The sequence below is a fragment of the Oryza brachyantha genome, chromosome 11, assembly GCF_000231095.2.
Source record: "Oryza brachyantha chromosome 11, ObraRS2, whole genome shotgun sequence".
In the NCBI taxonomy this organism is placed as follows: domain Eukaryota; kingdom Viridiplantae; phylum Streptophyta; class Magnoliopsida; order Poales; family Poaceae; genus Oryza; species Oryza brachyantha.
This window is the reverse complement of record NC_023173.2, coordinates 3,771,150-3,791,993: the sequence shown is the minus strand read 5'-3', so window position 1 is coordinate 3,791,993 and position 20,844 is coordinate 3,771,150. Positions and strand designations below refer to the sequence as shown.

The window sequence follows — 20,844 nt, the reverse complement described above, 5'->3', positions numbered from 1 at the left end:
TATGACTTGGATTTATATGCTTAAGCAGAAGAGTGAGGTTCTTTGATGCTTCCAGGATTTCAATAAATTAGTGAAAGCTCAATTTTATGCAAAATTAGAATTATTTGGACTAATAATGGAACATAATATATCAATAATGAATTTGTGTCATATGTCTCAGATAAAGGGATTATTCACCAGACTATTTGTCCTGGCACCCCTCCTCAAAATGGTGTAGCTGAGAGGAAGAATCGACATTTGATAGAAGCAGCAAGATATCTAATGTTCCAAATGAATTTGCCAAAGTATTTATGGAGAGAGGCTATGATGGCAGTTGCATATCTTATCAATCACATGCCATATAATTAAGATACTTGGTATGAAGTCACCTGCTGAACTCTTATTGGGTAAGCTAGAGTTCAAGGTCCCTCCAAAGGTGTTTGGTTGTGTATGATTTGTGCGAGATCATCAACCCTTTGGCAAGTTGAATCCTTATGAAGTAAAATATGTGTTTGTTGGCTATGCATCAAGTCAGAAGGGGTATAAATGTTGGGATCCCATTGGGAGGAGATTTGTTGTGAGTATAGATGTGACATTTTGAGAGTTTGAGCCCTACTATAAAAGTAAATGAGATCTTGATCAATTTCTTAAGGAATTCTTGACTGTCATGGAGGTTGATAGTCAATGGGGGAGATAGAGAGATGTGACACATATGAAGAAAATGTTGGTGACAAGAATGAAGAGGTAGTGGTGGTTGGATCAATACCATGCTCTGTTGATGATGTCAATAAAAAAGTAGGGCAAACTGTTGAAGCCACAGAAGATGAAGTTAGAGAAATGGATCTTCATGAGGAAGATGGAGAAGTGGTTGTTGGGACAATTCCATGTCCTATGGAGCAAGCCAAGAGGGTGAAAACAAAAGGATGTACTAGTTTACCAAAGAAGGTGGTTTGATAGTCCGGGTGAGAAGAGCAAAAAGTTAGTGCAAGATCAGGTTGAAGAGTTACCACACCCAGAGTGCCCAGTCCCACAATCCTCCTAGACCCTCTCTCCTTCAGTGTCCTTGGCTCCTCTTAAGACAATTGGTAACACTTCACCAACTCTTGAATAAAATAGAATTACCTATTGCACAGCGTAGAGAGATTAGATCCAATGTTGATAGACTTCCTATACGTCTTGGTTTTGACCATCTTAGTTCTATGCATAACATTGCAAACTATATCTCATATTCTCATATTTAACCAGCATACAAAACATTCATTTCATCATTACAAACAATGCTCATACCAAAGGATTGGAAGTGTGCAAAGCAAGATCCAAGGTGGAAAGATGCAATGAAAGAAGAGTTGAATGCTCTTGTAAAAAATAAGACTTGGGAACTTGTGAGACTTCCACTAGAAAAAGAGTAATGGGATGTAAGTGGGTTTTATAGTGAAACAAACTCCTGAAGGGAAGCTGGATAGGTACAAAGCAAGATTAGTCGCAACTTTGGTATCTTGTGCGGTAAACTTTTGGTGGCCCCTTTATCAGCTCAATGTGAAAAATGCATTTCTTCTTGGTGATTTACGTGAGGAGATCTATATGGAGATTCATCCAGGATTTGAGAATAGCCAAGCAGCTGGAAATGTATGTAAACTCGAGAAATCCTTGTATGGATTGAAGCAGTCTCCACGTGCATTGTTCGATAGATTCAAGCGTGTAATGTGTGATATGGGGTATTCCTAGTGTAATGGAGATTACACGGTCTTCTATAAGCATAGGGGAGCACACATCACTATCTTAGTTGTGCATATGTTGGTATTAACCAATCCATGCCCTAAAATATCGTAGTCGGATCTATGTCCGATGATAGTTGGTATGCTAGGTAGGGAAAGCTTGATATTCTTAAGGTATTCATCAAGAGAACCTCAAGAGGAGATATCACTGACATGGAGCTAGATAATGGCTTAGACTTGGGTAGTCCAACCTGACCAATAGTTACTCTGCTTCAGTTCAAAACCTTCACAACCTCAATAACCTCGACGTCACTGGAGCTACCAATGATCGTCACCAAATTGAAGGTTGGGGTGGTCAAAACCCGCTCCACCAAGAAGACTTTAGTAGGATGCCCACGGTGCCCCATCCATAGGAGAGTTGCTTGCTCTCTAGAAAACTGTAGAGTCTTCAAGGTGGCACTCAAACGTGAATACTCTAACCGTGAAGAAACTGTGTTGAAGTGTTGTCCTTTTCCTTCCTATCATATACAATCTGACAACACACAAGGGGATGAGGGTTCAACAATCGACAACACTCTCGATCGCTTCGTAGGTTTCGTTGGATCAAACTCTGGTGCACCTTCGTTAATTCACGGATTAGAAAACTATGGATCTGAGGAATCTTTCTCAAATGCAATAACTAACCATGAAGTAAGGGTCATTGAGAAGACATCATCAGCAAGTCGGAAGCCTACTCGACTAACAGATGATGATGTCGAAGATCATTCACATTCACTTTTAGCGACAATGCTTTCTAGGGAAGAGCGTGCTACACCGCTCCAACATCTTCGAACAGCCCAATCTCCGATGGACCAAGCTCCTGCAGACATCGATTCCAATCCTTTACTATCCAAATGTTTCTAGAAGATGAAGTCAATAGTTGTCAACCTCAAGTCTACCTTCAAAGAAATGAGGAAAGAGCCGCAAAAATCCACTAGCAACAAACAACCCAACGCGATGCAGACCGCACTAAGCGGGGCACTGATCCTGAGGGCAGTAGTCATTGCATTCATGTCCATGACAACACGAGAGGATCACGACACCGAAGCTTGTCACGACAACCATCCACTCATGATTGCGATTTGTGCGTGCACCTTGAGAGGAAAGGGAGCAGGTGCACAAGGATGGACACAATGATCATGACTACAATAGTCATGACCATTCTCCATATACCGTCACAGAGAATACAACAAGAGATACGCACAACATAATCGTCATGATTCTCGATGACCGCCCCATCGTCAGGATCGCAAACCAGCAAAGACCTTCCTAGGAGATTGACAACTCACCCAATGGATCTTCATCTTCTTCCTCTAGACAGTATTCATTAATTGGTGAAGAAAGACATCCATGGAACCGCAACCATCATCCAATGTACTTGCTTGGAGGAGGATGTGCTACATTCACTCACGCTCTTTGTGAAGTGAGGTCATGGCTCATCTACCTACCTAGGTCCTTTGTACTAGGAACATTCAAGAGGCACACAGTTGAAGATGACTTGCACGCAATAAGGCAGAAGGAAGGAGAGGCTTTGAGAGACTTTATCTGGTACTTCAATGAGTGTCGCAATACAATCCCTCATATCATAGATGCTTTTGTCATCCTAGCCTTCAATTTAGCTATCCATGTTCAATGGACAATACAAGAACTCGTGATGTGACAAGTAACAACAACGATGAAGCTATTCAAGATCACTGAGGAGGGTGCCCTTGCCAACAAAGCTCTTCATTGCAATAAGGGGAAAGGAAATGTAGTGGATGACAAAGAACTTGACAAAGAAAGGTACGGACGCTGCTATGGACTTCGATCAGAACAACATGAAGAAGAAAGACAAGAAACAGAAGCCTGAGGAGGAGGTAATTGTTGCTGATCGAACACCTTTACAACAACCAAGATGTTTTAAGACACCGGAAGGGTCGAGTTGATAGTGTTGTCCGATACACCGAACAAAATCCTATTCCTTGATCACCTGCCATGTCTTCTTAGAGGAAATGGCCCAAAAACATCGCAAACCATAGGATCAGAGGGTGTATGTGGTCAAGATGGGAAGCCATGCCACCAAGTAGACCACCCCTCCCCAATCTTACTGTGGCTCACATCTTTGAAGGCTCAACCTCGTATACTTCCAAAGGGGATTATAAGAAGCTCAAACACGAAATATGTGCTCATTGGTTGAAATGAAAAGCCCTGCATGTTTCCACAAAAAAAATCCTATCTTTTATATCACCAAACAACTGAACGGGAGAGCAAGACCTTTGATTGTATACTCTAGCATTCCTCTCCTTCAAAACATGCCAGCATATCAACATGGACGGAGAGTCGAAAGCTTTTCTAAAATTGCTCCTGAAGAAACCCTAGGCATTCAGCCACCAGTCAGTAAGATCGAATGAGAAAACAAAGGAAATTTTACATCCACTCCAACCTCTTAGAGAAATTTGTATACACTAATGTGCGTTTGCATTTCTATTCCTTCACTTTTTCTGTTCTTATGGGTTACAATTCCTCTAAATCAAACAAGCCAATAGCAATTCCCTTACGGAACCGTCGATTCTGATTTGGTTTTGTAATAAAAGACGGAACCTTAAATTTACAAAACGAACTACAGGTGGCACGCTGGCACCTAAGAACATTAGAGAGCCTGGTCTTGTTCTCCAATTCGCACCACTTCTCCAATTCAGGGCACTCAAAAATGTTTAGACCAACCAAATTTGTGAGTCTGTGTATGCTCTCAGGCAAAGATTCAATAATTGTGCACGCAGCAATCTCAAGGATCTTGAGAGAGGTCAGATCACCCAAACTTTCTGGCAGCATTGCTATGCTTTCGCAGGAATGCAGATGCAGCGACTGGAGGGAGGTGAGGCGTGCTATGCTCCCTTGAAGATTGTTCAGACTTGGGCAGCTGCATATCCGTAGTTTTTGGACAGAGGGGAGGTCTCCCAACCACTTGGGCAGTGATGTCAAGCTTCCACATTCAAACAGGGTTAACGAGCGTAAAGAAGTGAGTTGGCTCATGATCCCCCATGACGCCATCAGCTCTAGGCACCCACTACTTATATGCAAACTGTTAAGATGGTTGAGCTCAACGATCCAGTTCGGCAGCTGCAGGACTGGTTTGTTGTCATTTTCTTTGAGGAGCAGTGCTTGGATGGAGTTGGTTAGACCTCTGGTGAACCCTGGTGAGCTGCTCACATCACTGCATGACTCAATAGCTAAATAGTTAAGGGCAGTCAGCTGAGGAAGCAACGACCACCGATGAAATGGCAGCTTGCAGGACTTGACGGTCAGATTGTTTACTGGGAAACGGCCTGCTCCTGTCCACGACGACAGTATGTTGTCAGCGCCCTCGATCTCCCATTCATAAGCTTTATGAGGGCAAGGTTTGAGGATTAAGTTGGGGCAGTGATGTATTTCCAATGCCCTTAGTTTGGGGAACATGAAACCGCCACAGGAGTACGTTGTCTGCCACTCTTGTAGGCCTTCCATGTTGGATATGGTGAACTTGGTCAGTTGGCGAAATGCTCCTGTGCTACCAAAGGATTCCTCATCAATCTTCTTGATGTTGTTCACTCGATCAAGTGACAGATATTCCAGTTTCGGAAGCTGGCCTAGCGGTATCAGGCTGGTGCAGTTGGGCAAATTCACCAGATCAATCCTCAGAAGCACAGGGAAATGATGATGAGCATTGTTGAGGAACCAAGCTGGAAACGATACCCTGTTGTATCCTTTCAGCATAAATTGCAATAATGTTGCTGGTGGTTCTAGCTCTCCCAACACGTCCTCATCCTCCACGAATCTCCTCGCATCACTTGTCCAGCTGAGTGTTAGTCTGCATATACCTTCCTTCTCCTTCAATTTCACTCTTTGAGCCTCTTCTACATTGACTACGTTTTCCAGATTGCCTATCTCCAGCTCAGTAACACTTTTTACATTCTCAAGCAGAACCAGATTGCTGCTAGATTCTCCATTGCAGACTTGGACCTCAAACTGTGGTAACAATATTGAAGTACTGTCGAATTTAGGTATCGTTGACTTGTCTAGATCTCTACAACCAGAAACATTTAGATGCTTCAGACTATCAATCTCGCATATAACATTTGGAAGATGAGATAGAAACCGGCAGCGTGAGAGGTTCAGTGTATGCAGGTTCCTCAGGTCACTAATACTTTCTGGTAGAGAGTTTAAACAGACACTATTAGACAAGTCCAGCTCCTCCAGATTCGAAAGGGAACTGAGAGATGCAAGAAAACTTAGACAGACACCCTCATCTTTGATTTGTCCGACATTGTATTTCTCTCTTATTGTAGTGATGAGAGAATCCAGGCAATTTGATAAAGACAAATACCGAAGTTCGGTGAGCCTGGGCACCACATCCTCAAGCCCTCGGAGAGCGTTTTTGTTACTCCAGCAGCATTTTGACAAATTCAAATATTGGAGTTTGGAAAGGCCACCCAATGCTTCTGGTACACCTTTAATCTTACCGCAGTCAGACAAATCAAGATGCATCAAATTTGGAAGATTTCTCCATGATCTTGGCAATTCTTCCAATTGGCTCCATCCGGATAAGTTTAAATACTTCAGTTTAATTAAATTGTCCATAGTTTCAGTAAGCCCCTTGATATGTGTGTATTCCGTTGATAGGTTCAAATATTCGAGTTTGGTGCCAGCACGCAAAACATATATTTCCGGCACATCTGCAAACCAGGTGTTTGATAAGTTTAGGAACTGTAGTTCCGTTAGGTTTTCCAAATTCCCTAGCATCTTTGCATGTTTGCAATATGATAAGTTCAAATGTTGCAGTTTGGTGAGGTTCCCCAAGACGTTAAATGGATCCATAAGCATGGAGCAATTTGACAAATCCAGATACAACAATTTTAGCATCCCAAATGATTGTGGTAGTTGTTGAATTCCCGAGCAACCTGATAAATCAAGATGCGTCAAACTATGCATTTCTCCAATTGACTCTGGGAGTGACCTGAGTTTGGAAGATCCACCAAGATGGAGATACACTAAATTTGAGAGCTTCGTCATACAATCAGGAATCTTGGCATCTTGGATCCCAGGAGCACTAAGATACCTCAGATGCCTCAATTGACAGATAGAACATGGCAACTTCTGTACAGAGCACTCGCTTAAATCCAAGACACGCAGGTACTTAGCACCAGAAAATGCATCATCACCAAGCCCAGTTTTGGCGCAGTCAGCAAAACGAAGCGCTCTTATCTTGCTAGCGAATTTGCTGAATGAGTTTAGTGGCTTCCTGCTGTCATTGAGCAATGCATATCGGTAACTGCTTGCAGGGTTGCTGTCTTGATTACTGGAGACCAGAATTTCACCCACCATGACCGATCTTGCAAGATCATGGACCAGGTCGTGCATGCTGAACAATGTAACATTTTCATCATGCACTGCAGTAGCCTGCAACAGTTGCGCTCAACAGTGTCATGTTGCATACTAGACAAATCTTGTATAAATGAAGCATTTAGTGTATGAAATAATGAAAATCAAATGTTTTAATCATCAACTATTACAATAATGATGTTATTGGATTAATGATAACCGAACTATCATAATTTACAACTCTTTTATAAATATTACTAATCAAAATAGTAACACAAAAAATTCAAATATTACTAATCAAAATAGTAATACGAAAAATTCATCAAGATCTATATTTTAGAATAGAGGTAGTATTATAGGACTTGAAACGACTATCTGTTGAACGCTCAGCACCAAATGAACCCAACTCCCCCTTCCATTCCCTGCTATGTTAGATCATAGCAGACTGTACTGACTCCTCTAATTCCTCCTTTGGTCTAACATCTCATCTACACATGGGATAACCTTTGCTCACATAAGCTTAACATATAAACTATATGGCATGTTCGTATCTTGGGCCACTCAATAGTGGGCCACATAACCCATACAACTCTCTGGTCCACCTTCATCGACCATCCTTGTCCCTCAGTGGACTTGGGTCGCGTTCGTTTGTGTGAGGTAAGTTAACTTACCTCGGCACGGAAAACATAGTAATAGATTAGTATATGATTAATTAGTTATTAATTATTAGAAAAATATAAAATAGATTAATATGATTTTTTAAAACAACTTTTTTATAGAAAATTTTTGCAAAAAATACATTGTTTAGCAGTTCGGGAAGCGTACGCGTAGAAAATGAGGAAGTAAGTTAACTTACCTGAGGGGGACGAACGCGGACGAACGCGGCCTTGGTCTATCGTGATTCCTGAATATTTGGCTACTGTATCTCACTGATATTTGGCCCCACCTATAAGCTGAAAATGAATTTTCCCTTGGAATGTTCCACGCTATAAACCTATCACAGATGACCTAATCTATAATTATGCTATGATGCCCAGGTAGCAACATGTTGCAGGCGCTATTTAGCTTCCCAATTTAAGTCGGCAGGTAATAGCATAGTAGCGGCGTTTCACTTGGATTCTTATCTATTCTTTCTATAGAGTTCTTACCCATTAGTTATAAAGCTTGACATACAAACATGTTATCATCACACATGAGCAACTATTATATTTAAAGCTCATGCTGTATACATGGTAATCTCAACATGTAAACATGATGTCATAAGCCAATGGCACCTATTATTATTTAAAGTTCAGGCAATCATGGTACATCATGTACAATTTATTAAATTCAAAAGATTAAAATGCAAGAATGCATGTTAAATCATCATCATATTTACTATTTTCATAGTATTTTAACATATATTCATCTATCATTTCCCATATATCCCGCAACAAAGCGCGAGGTATTATCTAGTTTTATCTCTATAATTATTCCGAGTGTCTATCTTATTTTAGAATTTTATCCTTATGTTAGTTTGATTGAAAGCTACAAATTGCACAATAGTACTTGCACTATGAAACATAAAATCATTCCATTAATTAGGACAATGATATGGTGCATTTTATTTGTAGGGGTGGTAGTGTAGTAAAATTTATATCTAACTATATATTTTATAAGTGTATTAAATATTTTATTTCGAACTTTTGTAAGATATATTTATCTATTTTAAAATGATATATGGCACATAATTTCATCATAAAGTTATATATTGTAGTTTTAATTTTACCCTTTATCATTTCTACTCTACATATGAGAGGTGTAGTATAACAAAATTAGATCAATTCGATCCAAAGCAATGAACGGCTCACAATCATTTGAGAGTACCTTAAAAAATCTATTAATTAAGGGTAACATAATAGGACTGACCATTATTTAGTAGGGGAACAAGGGGACTTACAGATAATGACTTGGGATGTTGAAGAAACGACATTGCCAAAAGTTCAGTGGCATATGTCTCAACAAGCTGTATGGGGGAGTATACCCTTGATGGCTCGATAAAACCAAGAGAAATCCATTGGTGAATCAAATCATCCTTGACAATCTTTTGACCTTTCGGAAAGATTGCACAATAGCCAAAACACATCTTCAAGCCTGGTCTCATTCTGACATAACTTAACTTTAAGGATGCAAGCACATGATGTGGTGAAGATGTATCTTCCGAGGTAGATTCATTCCAAATATCATTATTCTTTATTGACTCCCATTCATCAAATCTTTTGGAATATAATGTGTACCCAAGAGATTGAGCTGCCAGTGCCACACCACCACACTTTCTTGCAATCTCCCTTCCGATCTGTTCCAACTGGTCTTTGTCATTTCTATTTACAAAATCACTTTTTTCCTTTATTATTTTCCAGCACATATCATCTGTCAGGGGATCTAAATGGTATGGTTCAATAGTAGAAAATCTCTTGGCAATGCTTTCATCACGTGTGGTAGCTATGATAATCATCTTGCCTTCCTTGTTGACGGTTAGCATAGCTTTCAACTTCTCTAATTTAGAACCATCTTTCTCCCAAAGATCATCTAAAACAATGATAACATTCATATCAGGAGGTGCCATGTCCAAATCAGTCATCTTGGGCATCCTTTTAGAGAGTTGTGAGATTATAGATCTCTCAATTTTGTTCAAATCAAACACTTGAGACACATATACCCACACTGGATAGTACTCTTTGAAGTGTTTATCATTGAAAACTAATTGTGCTAATGTTGTCTTTCCAATCCCTCCCATGCCGCATATTGCAAGGACAATAAAATCTTCCATCAACATCTTCTTAGATAAATTATTAACAATTTTGCTCTTGTCTTCATTCCTTCCGAAAATGGTGGCTTCTTCCACCTTCGGAGATGTCAACCGATCACCAAAAAGTACATTCTGTTCCTTGATGTCCGAGCTGCTATCTAGAATGAAATTGAAATCCTTGTGCTGTTTTGTGATCTTTTCTAGTCGCACCCTAATCTCCTTCATATTGTTGGCCATTTTGATCTTGGGCCTCACTGTGAGACAACACATGATAGTAGCACACTGCAAGTTCAATACAAACCAGTGTAAAACACAATGATACTAAATTACAGTACCACCATTAGGTCAACTGCATCTGCTTGGAAGAAATGTTGATGTGGAAATCCACAATGGCATAATAACTTTGGCTACTTAGAGCTTATTTAGTTTTTGTCCAACCTGGTCCTAATAAAATTGAGAAACACTATGATGCTCTCTACTGGTATTATAATACTACCAATAGAATAGATCTGGACCATTGATTTATAAGGGTATATCGGTACTTTACTAACTCCGTGATTAGGGGTAACGTTGGTATTTAGGATTTTATTAATTCTTCGTAAGAGGTTTTTATCCATTTATCATGCCATATCATATTGCTTACTAGTACATACTTAACATACAACACGTCCTTTCAAAGAGAGCAGATAATATTGTACCCCTCTGTCCCATATTTTTTTACTATTATGCCCCTTCTTGTTGCTACTGCGTAAGGTGGTAATATAAATAGATCTGACCATCTAATAAAATGAGATCAATGGTTTAGCTTTAGTTATATTACCAGTAGAAAGCATTGTAACATGCCACATTAAAATTTGGTACCGTCAAGTTTTGGTACATTTTGGTGTTACCAAATTTTTAATGCTTGGACGCATTTGTTTTGGAGTGTTACCAAATTTTAATATGGTAGCTTGTCTAGAGTATGTCTTGTCTGTTGTCTTACAAAATTTTGATATGATTAAAAGTGGCAACAACCCAAACGTCCTTTAGCATCCTCTGTTCCATCCTCCCACATCCCTTTCTCTATATACACCTAAGTGCATCACAATGTTTACTTGCCTCCACACCCCCAAGTGCCTTGCTGCCAAGGAGATTTGACCATTCTGTCATCTGGGCTTGATGTAAGGTTGACATGCAGTGGGTCGCAAGAAGGGCCAATCAATCTATCTACTGTCCACTGCGTCTAACAAAGATCCTCTCAAATGGGACCACCCATCTATAACAGATCTCGGTGACTCATCACATATAGTCTCACCTTTGACGGGTAGTAGGGGCCTCTAAAGGTGAGGCCAAGCAGCTTGATCATCACTACTGAGGTCTTACTTATAACGGGTCTAGAAACCACTACACCCACCTCCAGAGACTGTATTATCTGTGACGGTCCATGCTTGTGATCCGTTAGAGGTATCGGTGAAGCCAATTGGCCTCATCTACGATGGGCTCTTTCACGATCTGTCAAAGATGATGCTATCTGTGACGAGGCACGGCGGTCCATCGCATTTAAGGCGATATGTAGCACTGTGTACTGATAAGATTTTCTACACTCGCGCTTTTTAAGATTATATTACTATATTTTAGTCAGTAATACTGAAAATGAACATGTATACAACTATAAACTCATTAGGACAACAACAAAACTATATATAGTTCTAGCAAAGACCGAGACATTTACCTTTGTTGGTGCATTCAGTTTGATGATGGTATCCAGCTCAAACTCATCAATCATGTCGGAGATGTCGTAGGCAGCATCCCTGAGGCGCCTGAGCCACAGCAGCACCTCCTCGCTCTTGATCGACCGCCTCTCGGCGTCCCTGAGCGAGGCGGAGATAGTCTCCAGTGTCATCTTCACGTCCTCCAGGTCGCCGTCGAACTCCCACTGCATCCTCATCTGCCCACCGACGGCGGCGCCGATCTGGTCGCCGGCCATCCTCAGGATGGCGGCGGTGAGCATGCCTCCGACTTCCCCCATGCTCGCTTTGCTTTCCTTTGCTTACTCTCGATGATCTGCTCCTCGATCTCTTGCCTGCCTACAATGATGCTATATGTCTCGATGGTTCATTGTACCGGTGATATTTGGCCAAATGCTTTCCAATACTAATACCATGTGTCCATGTGATCATTGTTGTTCATTAGATTAATATACTATATATACCGGCAATATTTACGGACTATGCTATATATGCACAAGAATGGCCAAATGCTCAAAGTCAATGGCATGTGTGCATGTGATCACGGTGGTTGATTGTACGGGAGCAATAATAATTTTGGGATTTGACAATGGCCATTAATCAATATTAATTACTATACTGCGATCCACAAATTAAGGTCGACCATTTGCACATATTCAACCAACCATGCGTTCTGTGTCCATGTGATTACGGGGCTCACGGCTCAAGAGTTAGCTAGCTGCATGTCATCACAAGTTTACCGTAAGTCTTCCTCCTGTTCATTTCTGCATGCATCCGATGCATACTGTTTTGTGTATAATAGTACTATATAACAGCGTCCCAACATCTCATCTAAATTTGGTCATCCATATCTTCATTTGAATGATCATCTAAAACAGTTTTATCATTTATATCTTTTTTACTCCAACAAACCATCCATATATGACATCCTCCATATCTCTTTAGAGGATGGAGAGAGAACATCTAAATATATAGTTTTTCTCTCCTGATACAGATGGCACTAAAAATAAAGGATATGATAGATGTTCTGTTGAAGCTCTAGTTTTACCCTTTATCTTTTATTTTTAGGATAGAGGATATGATAGAGTAGCTATTGAGGATGCTCTAACAAATTTCTTAGTATTTGACAACTGGCATACGTACTATATAAAATTGACAAAACATAATGGCATCGGCGGTCTGCTAGAGCGCAACTCCTAATTAAGCGAACTTTCCTTTTAAAAAAATTCCTATCAAAAAAATTAAGCAGACCAGTGAGAGCTAGTGGCGGTCATTTGCGGTCAGGCCAGCATGCAAAGGCTGCGTTCGCGACTAAAACTTTTCTATCGTTTTTCGAATACAAACTTTCCGACCTGCTATATGGGTAAAAAAAAGTTACATAAAGTTGTTTAAAAAATAAAATTAATTCATATTTTAAGTTTGCAGAAGTTAATACTCAATTAATTATATACTATTGGCTTTTCTCATTTTACGTGTTTTGATTTGACTAATAGCCACCGCCAACTTTGAAGGCAGCCAAAGGCTGCTCAGAGGGTCGAAGTGGGCAGTGGTCATCTGAATTTATACATAGTTTAGAACATGTACAACACTAAGACGATGGTCATCTATATGTATTCATATCAGATTAATCATTCTACATGGTATTATTAATGATGTGCGCATATCAGATTAATCATTCTACATGGTATTATTAATGATGTGCGCGGGGTGGCCCGAATTGGATTTTAGCTTGTGAGCATCTTTCTCTTGATGTGAGCAATGGTTGTCCTTTCTTTTTTTTTTCTTTCTTTCTCTTCTATTTTCTTTTTTTGGGTGCGGCTTTTTCTCTTTTTTTAGCACCTTTCTACCTTTTCTATTTGATTTTTTATAGACCTGACCAAAGACCAAAATGCAAAGTTACAGGGACTCAAAAGTAAATATTAAAAATCACAGGGACCTAAATATTAAACTATCATCCAAAATTTTGATCTACCCAAAATGGAATCCTGACGACACAACGATTCCGTTTTTGCAAACAGATCTCGATTCCAACAAAAAATAAAAAACAAATTGGTATGGGAATTCACGGAATAGATCTAAACGAGCAAAGAGAGATGACACAATAGGAATCACGTGGGTGGAAACAGACTCCGTGGTAGATGGAAACCGATCAATCGTAATCTGCAAAACTTCCTCCCAAAAATCGATCTGTTATCCTCGAGTCAATCTAATCTGATCTGTTATCTCATCCTTCTCCCTTCTCACGTGCTTGTAATGGCAGAAAGAAAGCCCTAGATGCAAACGATATAACTCCCAAACTAACCAACGAAAAATTCCCAAAACCACAAAAATAGAACCCTGACAGCGGGCTGTTTCCGTTTTCGTAGGTCCCGATGACAACAGACACGACAGTGGACAACAATGGTGGTACTAACATGAACAGAACTCGAAACTCTAGGCGCACTAACCCTAAGACGAGCAACACGACTCAACAATGCAACGCAAAACTCAACAATGCAAAAACTGAAAAGAACAATGCAAGGCACAAAGATGGCTAGGTAAAGGATGAACTAATCTAATCTAATCTGCTATTTTTTTGGCTATTTTCTCGTTTATGGGAAGATAAAAACTTACCGAGCAACGAAAGCTCTGATACCACTTGATGTGCACGAGGTGGCCCGAATTGAATTCCAGCTTGTGAGCATCTTGCTCTTGATGTGAGCAATGGTTATATCAATGGTAGGCTTGGTCACATCAATTAACTCAATAAAAACTTGGACGTCATTTATTCATTTATTTACTGCTTGGGCACGTGCTCTCAAGTTACATGCAATATTTTCTAAAGATAAACGTCATGCATTAGTTACATGCAACAAATACAAGACATAAAAAATATTGTATTAAATATTATACAGATAAGCAAGTAGGCTATCAATTATACAAACATGTCTGTTTAGTTGTCTGTCTATATTAAATAGACAACAGTTGTCTATATTGTTGTACATGCCCTTAGGTGCTTGCGATTGACAGGGAGACTGCTCGACCAACTTTATAACCCATGGTCTCATCGATGGTTGTCGGATGATGAGCTCCTTGAGTAGGGGATCGAGGGACCCTCTTTTAGTTCAACCAAGGAGTGCGGGAGAGAACTAAGTGTGTAAACATAGTTTAGCAGTTTTACAGGTTCAAGCCGTATAAGGGTGTAAAACCCTATTCATGTAGGGATGTATTTTTTTCTTTACAGGAATACAGGTTGATAGACCGGTCCCCTTTTCACAGGGTCCAGTCCCCTTTTATAGTGCTAAGAGGATACCACAATGACTTAAGTCATTCCCAACCCAGAAACTATCAAGTAGTTTCCATACTTATCATATCATATAGACACTATGTATAGAAATTATGGGGGTGTTTGTTTCCCAGGGACTTTTTTTTAGTCCCTGTCACATCGAATGTTTGGACACTAATTAGAAGTATTAAATATAGTCTATTAATAAAACTCACCCTATAGTCTGGACTATTTCGCGACACGAATCTATTGAGCTTAATTAGTCCATAATTAGAGAAGGTGATGCTACCGTAAACATTTGTTAATCATCGATTAATTAGCCTTAAAAAATTTGTTTAATGAAATAGTCTTTATTTATGCAATTAGTTTTTTTATCAGTCTATATTTAATACTTCTAATTAACGTCCAAACATCTGATATGATAAGTGACTAAAAAAAGTCCTTGGATCCAAACAACCCCTATGTATTCGATGGATGGTGTCTCTTCAAATTAAATTCTCATCCAATCATCTCTCTTCTCTCTCCTTTTATCCACCTATCATCTTATTTTTATTCTTGGTTCTTATGTAGAGATGGTTTGTTGCATGAGAAATGGTTTCTTCATCTTTTTCTCTCTCCTCATTAACTCCCTTGCCACATAAGATTTTTGCTTATGTGGTAATATATTTAATGCTTCAGAAACTAGATGATATGAAGGGTTGGGATGACCTTAGTCCTTGTTATGCCATCCTCAATGGAAGTTTTATAGACACGATTACCTAGAGTGACATGTCATCTAAAAAATTTGAAACTAGGATAAAACATCCCTCTCTCAATGTATAGTTTCATCTATTGTTGTTTCCTAGGTTATATGCAAGACACAAGTTGTCTAGGTAATAGTGCATAGAAGGTTTCATCCCCATGAAACTCATTTCATATCTTTCTTCATTAATACTTTGCCACATCATCAAAAATGTCTACATGGCACCCTATTTATTGTCCATGAAACTTCCATTAAGATTGGCCTTATAAAATGTGCTACTACGAACATGTTAACTTATTAACTTCGTCTTGTGTTTTCAAGGGGAGCAGTTCCATGTGCACGCTTCCCTGGTGTGTAATGTCCTATTTTTCGTGCGTTGAAAAATCTATTTTAATTAAAAACCTTATTTTAAAAAATCTTGGTTCTTTGTTTGTAATTAGGTTTAAGTGCCAAATTCCCTGTTAGAAACAAAGGCACAATCGAGACATAAATTTAACGTGGAAAACCCATGCGGGAAAAACACGGACACCAACCGGCAAAAACACTATGAGGATATGATTACAATACAGAGGAAACAATGAGAACTCGTCTCTTCCCGTGCAGACTACAAGAGTATATATAAGGGGAAAATCTAAGAGTCCTAATAGGATAAGGCAAAAGAATCCTATTAGGAAACTAATCTGACTCCTAGTAGGAAACTAATCCGAATATAATTCCAATTAAAATTCGGATCACATATTTAAAAATCTCCACCTTGAGACGAATTTCCTCTTGTAGCATCAAAATCCTCAATCACCAATAAACACCTCATAGGTCAAATTGATTGCGCGCTAAATAGTCTCTTGGACTATACCGTAACACCAACCAAGCTTGAGCAAAGCTCAAACTTAGTGGCAGGAACTGACTTTGTCATCATGTCAGCTAGGTTATCATGAGTACTTATCTTGCATACCTTAACATTACCATCAGAAACAACACCTCGATTAAAGTGATATCTAACATCAATGTGCTTAGTTCTCTCATGAAACATCTGATCCTTTGTAAGGCAAATTGCACTTTGACTATCACAAAATATATTTTATGCAAGACGTAACTCCACAAAGTTCAGTATACAACCCTCTGAGCTAAATAATTTCTTTGCAAGCTTCAGAAATAGCCATTTACTCTGCTTCTGTAGTAGATAAGGCAACAGTTGCTTGCAAACTTGCCTTCAACTAACAGCACAATCTCCAATAGTGAAAACATAACCAGTAAGCGATCTTCTCCTATCCAAATCTCCAGCAAAATCTGAATCCACATAACCAACAAGTCCATCTCTAGACGTCCCGAACTGCAAACAAGTATTAGAAGTACCACGCAGATATCTGAAAATCCATTGAACTGCTTTCCAATGCTCTTTGCTAGGATTAGCCATATATCTGCTGACAACACCCAATGCATGTGATAAGTCAGGACACGAACATACCATGGCATACATAAGTGAACCAACTGCACTTCAATATGGAACTCCAGACATGTACTCAATATCAACTTCTGATTGTGGACAGAAATCTGAAGATAATCTCAAATGTGCAGCTAAAGGAGTGCTCGTTGGTTTTGCATCATGCATATTGAAGCGATGAAGGACCTTTTCAATATAACCTTTCTGGCTTAGATACAACTTGTCAGACTGTCTTTCTCTGATGATTTCCATACCGAGAATTTTCTTCGCTGCACCTAAATCCTTCATCTCAAACTCACTACTCAGTTGTGCCTTCAACTTTGCTATCTCTGATTTATCTTTTGCAGCAATCAACATATCATCAACATAAAGAAGCAGATATATAGTTGAACCATTAATCTCTTTGAGATAAACACAACTATCAAATTGTGATTTTTGAAATTCTAAGAAAGCATGAAAGAGTCAAATCTCTTCTACCATTGCCGAGATGATTGTTTCAGCCCATAAAAGGACTTATCCAACCTACAGACAAGGTTTTCTTTGCCAGGAACAACAAAACCTTTAGGTTACTCCACATAGATGTCTTCTTCTAACTCTCAATGTAAAAATGCAGTTTTCACATCTAATTGCTCTAGTTCATAATCGTACATTGCAACAATACCAAGTAAAGTGAGAATTGAACTATGCTTCACAACTAGGGAAAACACATCATTGAAATCAATACCTAAAATCTGGCTATATCCTTTAGCAACTAACATTGCTTTGTATCTTACCTCATCAGTTAGAGATATACCTTCCTTCCTTTGGAAAATCCATTTGCAACGGATAGGTTTCTTCTCCTTTGGCAATTCCACCAATTTCCAAGTATGATTCTTTTCAAGTGACTCCATCTCATCATGCATGACAGTTATCCATCTATTGCTATCATCAGAAACAATAGCCTCAGAATATGAAGAAGGTTCTGCATTACCTTCGATTTCTTCCACCACACTCATAGCATAAGCAACTATGTTCGCTTCTTCGATCAATTTTTGAGGGGCTTTAATATTTTGTCTAGTTCTGCCTTGTGCAATAGAGTATTTTGGTGACTGCTCAACACTAGAAGAGTCTGACTCTTCAATAACATGTGCATCTTGGTTAATAGGAATATTCTCTTTTTCTGGTGCATGTCCTGAACTGATCAAGCGCTCCACCTGCACGCTTGCTCTCTGTTCTCAACAGGAACATTAGTAGAAGACTTATCATTCAACATAACTAATTCATGGAAGATGACATTTCTACTAATCACAGTCTTTTTGGTTTCAGGACACCATAACTTGTAGGCTTTCACACCAGAAGGATAACCAAGAAAGATGCACTTAATAGCCCTAAGCTCCAATTTACCGTTATCAACGTTAGCATAAGCAGTGCAACCAAATACTTTGAGATCTGAATAATTAGCTGGGGAACCAGACCACATCTCAGTTGGAGTCTTCTTACCGATGTCATAACTGGGTGAGCGATTAATCAGATAACAAGCAGTGGAAGCGGCTTCCGCCCAAAACCGTCTAGGTAAACCTACATTTGACAACATACAATGGGCCTTTGAAATGATTGTCCTGTTCATACGCTCAACTACGCCGTTTTGTTGAGGTGTATGCGAAACGGTGTAGTGGCGATCAATGCCTTCTGACCTGCAATATGATTTGAATTGCCTAGAACAAAACTCCATCCCATTATCAGTATGAAGGACTTTCACCTTCCTTTTAGTCTATCTTTCAACCATAGTCTTCCATTTCTTAAATACTGAAAAAGTTTCATATTTGTGCTTTAGGAAATAGGGCCAAACTTTTCTCGAATAATCATCAACGATAGTCATCATATAACAAGTACCTCCAAATGACGTCTTACGAGCAGGACCCCATAAATCAGAATGCACATAATCAAGAATACCTCGGCTGTATGTGTAGATGTGGTAAACTTCACCCTCTTGTGTTTGCCAAAGATACAATGCTCACAAAATTTCAAACTTTCTGATATTTTGTCCATCTAGTAATCCTCTCTTGCTCAATTTTGCCAAACCGATTTCACTCATATGCCCAAGACGCATATGCCAAAGATCAGTAACACCAAAATTCGATAATGGATCGGTAACTGTAGCAACATTACCTATTATTGTAGTACCACGTAGATGGTACAAATCGGCAGTTTTAATGTCAGCTTTCATCACAACAAGAGAGTCTTTTGTTACCTTCAAAATTCCGTCTCCCCCAGAATATCTATACCCTTTGCGATCAAGAGTAGACAAAGAGATAAGTTTTCTCTTCAAACTGGAAATATGCCGCACATCTGACAATGTTCTAACACAGCCATCAAACATCGTGATCTGTATAGTACCAATGCCCGCAACTTTGCAGGGCATATTATCACCCATCAAAACATTACCACCATGTACAGGTTCATAGGTGGCAAACCAATCCCTATTAGGGCACATATGATAGGTGCATCCAGTATCAAGAAGCCACTGGTCACTGGTTTGTACACAACCAGCATAAGCAACCAGTAATTCTGCATCTGGTTTATCATCAGTAGCAACTGCGGCTTTATCTTGCTCTTATTTTTTACCTTTTGGTCTGTAATTTTCCTTTTGCTTTTCTTTGTTCTGTAGCTTCCAACAATCAGAAATATCATGTCCACCTTTCTTGCAGTATTTGCATGACTTATACATGCCTCTGGACTTTGATCTCTAGCGGTTGCTACTAGAACTTTTGTCTCTTGATTTGTTGTTTGTGTTTTTCTCTTGTTGCCTGCCCCCAAACAACCAAGCTTTCTGCATGTGAGTTAGAATCTTCAGAGGATATCATCTTCTTCATCTTTTCTTTGGCATTCAAAGCATCATAAACTTCTTGCAAAGTTAGAGTATCACGACTATACAAGATAATATCTCTGAAATTTGCATACGAGCTAGGCAGCGAACACAACAAAATAAACCCTAAATCCTCTTCATCATACTTTATCTCCATAGACTCTAGGCCAGCAACAATTTCCTTGAAAGTGGAGAGATGATCCATCACAGACTCATTATCTTGCAACTTGTGTAAAAATAATTTTTGCTTCAAGTGCATCTTGCTGGTCAGATCCTTTGTCATGCATATATGTTCCAGCTTCAACCACAGCGCGGCAGCTGTCTTCTCCTTAAGCACTTCCTGCAAAATATTATTGGATAGATAAAGATGGATATATGTCATAGCCTTACGGTCTCTTTTCTTCTCATCGTCGAACCAATCACGTGTCCTTTTGTTGTTAAATCCATCAAACACATTATCTAGATCTTGTTCGGCAAGAATTACACGTATCTTCATGTGCCAGAACGAGAATCTTCACTTGATGCAACGAACAATTTGTTTCCTCCTTGCATGCACCGCGTGGACAGTAGCCTGCCTGACGTGCACCTGCGCCCTTGCCTTTCCTCTCTTCGGACGTGACGCTGAGTCAGTGTCAGGGCCGACTCAGTTCTGTTCTCAACGAATAACGTAATTTGACCGAACAGCGACCTCGTAGATCGCCGGGAAAAAGAAACCCGGTTGGCGGCTTATATTAATCTCATGGCTCTGATACCACTTGATAGAAACAAAGGCACAATCAAGACATGAATTTAACGTGAAAAACCCTTGCGGGAAAAACCACGGGCGCCAACCGGCAAAAACACCATGAGGATATGATTACAATGCAGGGGAAACAATGAGAACTCGTCTCTTCTCGTGCAGACTATAAGAGTATATATAAGGAGAAAATCTAAGAGTCCTAATAAGATAAGGCGAAAGAATCCTAT

The 20,844-nt window shown here is 39.5% G+C and overlaps 1 protein-coding gene across 1 annotated transcript; it reads right to left on the bottom strand.

Moving 5' to 3' along the window:
• Window positions 1-4,226: 4,226 nt before the first annotated feature.
• Window positions 4,227-11,866, bottom strand: LOC102711925 (disease resistance protein RGA2). The gene is made up of 3 exons (XM_015842109.1): window positions 11,570-11,866; window positions 9,010-10,140; window positions 4,227-7,148 (listed from the first exon to the last, which is right to left on the bottom strand). The coding sequence occupies exons 1-3, from the start codon at window positions 11,864-11,866 to the stop codon at window positions 4,227-4,229; spliced, it is 4,350 nt and encodes a 1,449-aa protein (XP_015697595.1).
• Between the last annotated feature and the right edge of the window lie 8,978 nt (window positions 11,867-20,844).

Excerpts from the sequence above, each read along its gene's own strand:
- LOC102711925 (XM_015842109.1), bottom strand. The coding sequence starts at position 11,866 with ATGGGGGAAGTCGGAGGCATGCTCACCGCCGCCATCCTGAGGATGGCC. Across the intron at positions 10,141-11,569 it reads AACTGAATGCACCAACAAAG|TGTGCTACTATCATGTGTTG; the intron begins GTAAATGTCTCG and ends TTGAACTTGCAG. Across the intron at positions 7,149-9,009 it reads AACATCCCAAGTCATTATCT|GCTACTGCAGTGCATGATGA; the intron begins GTAAGTCCCCTT and ends CAACTGTTGCAG.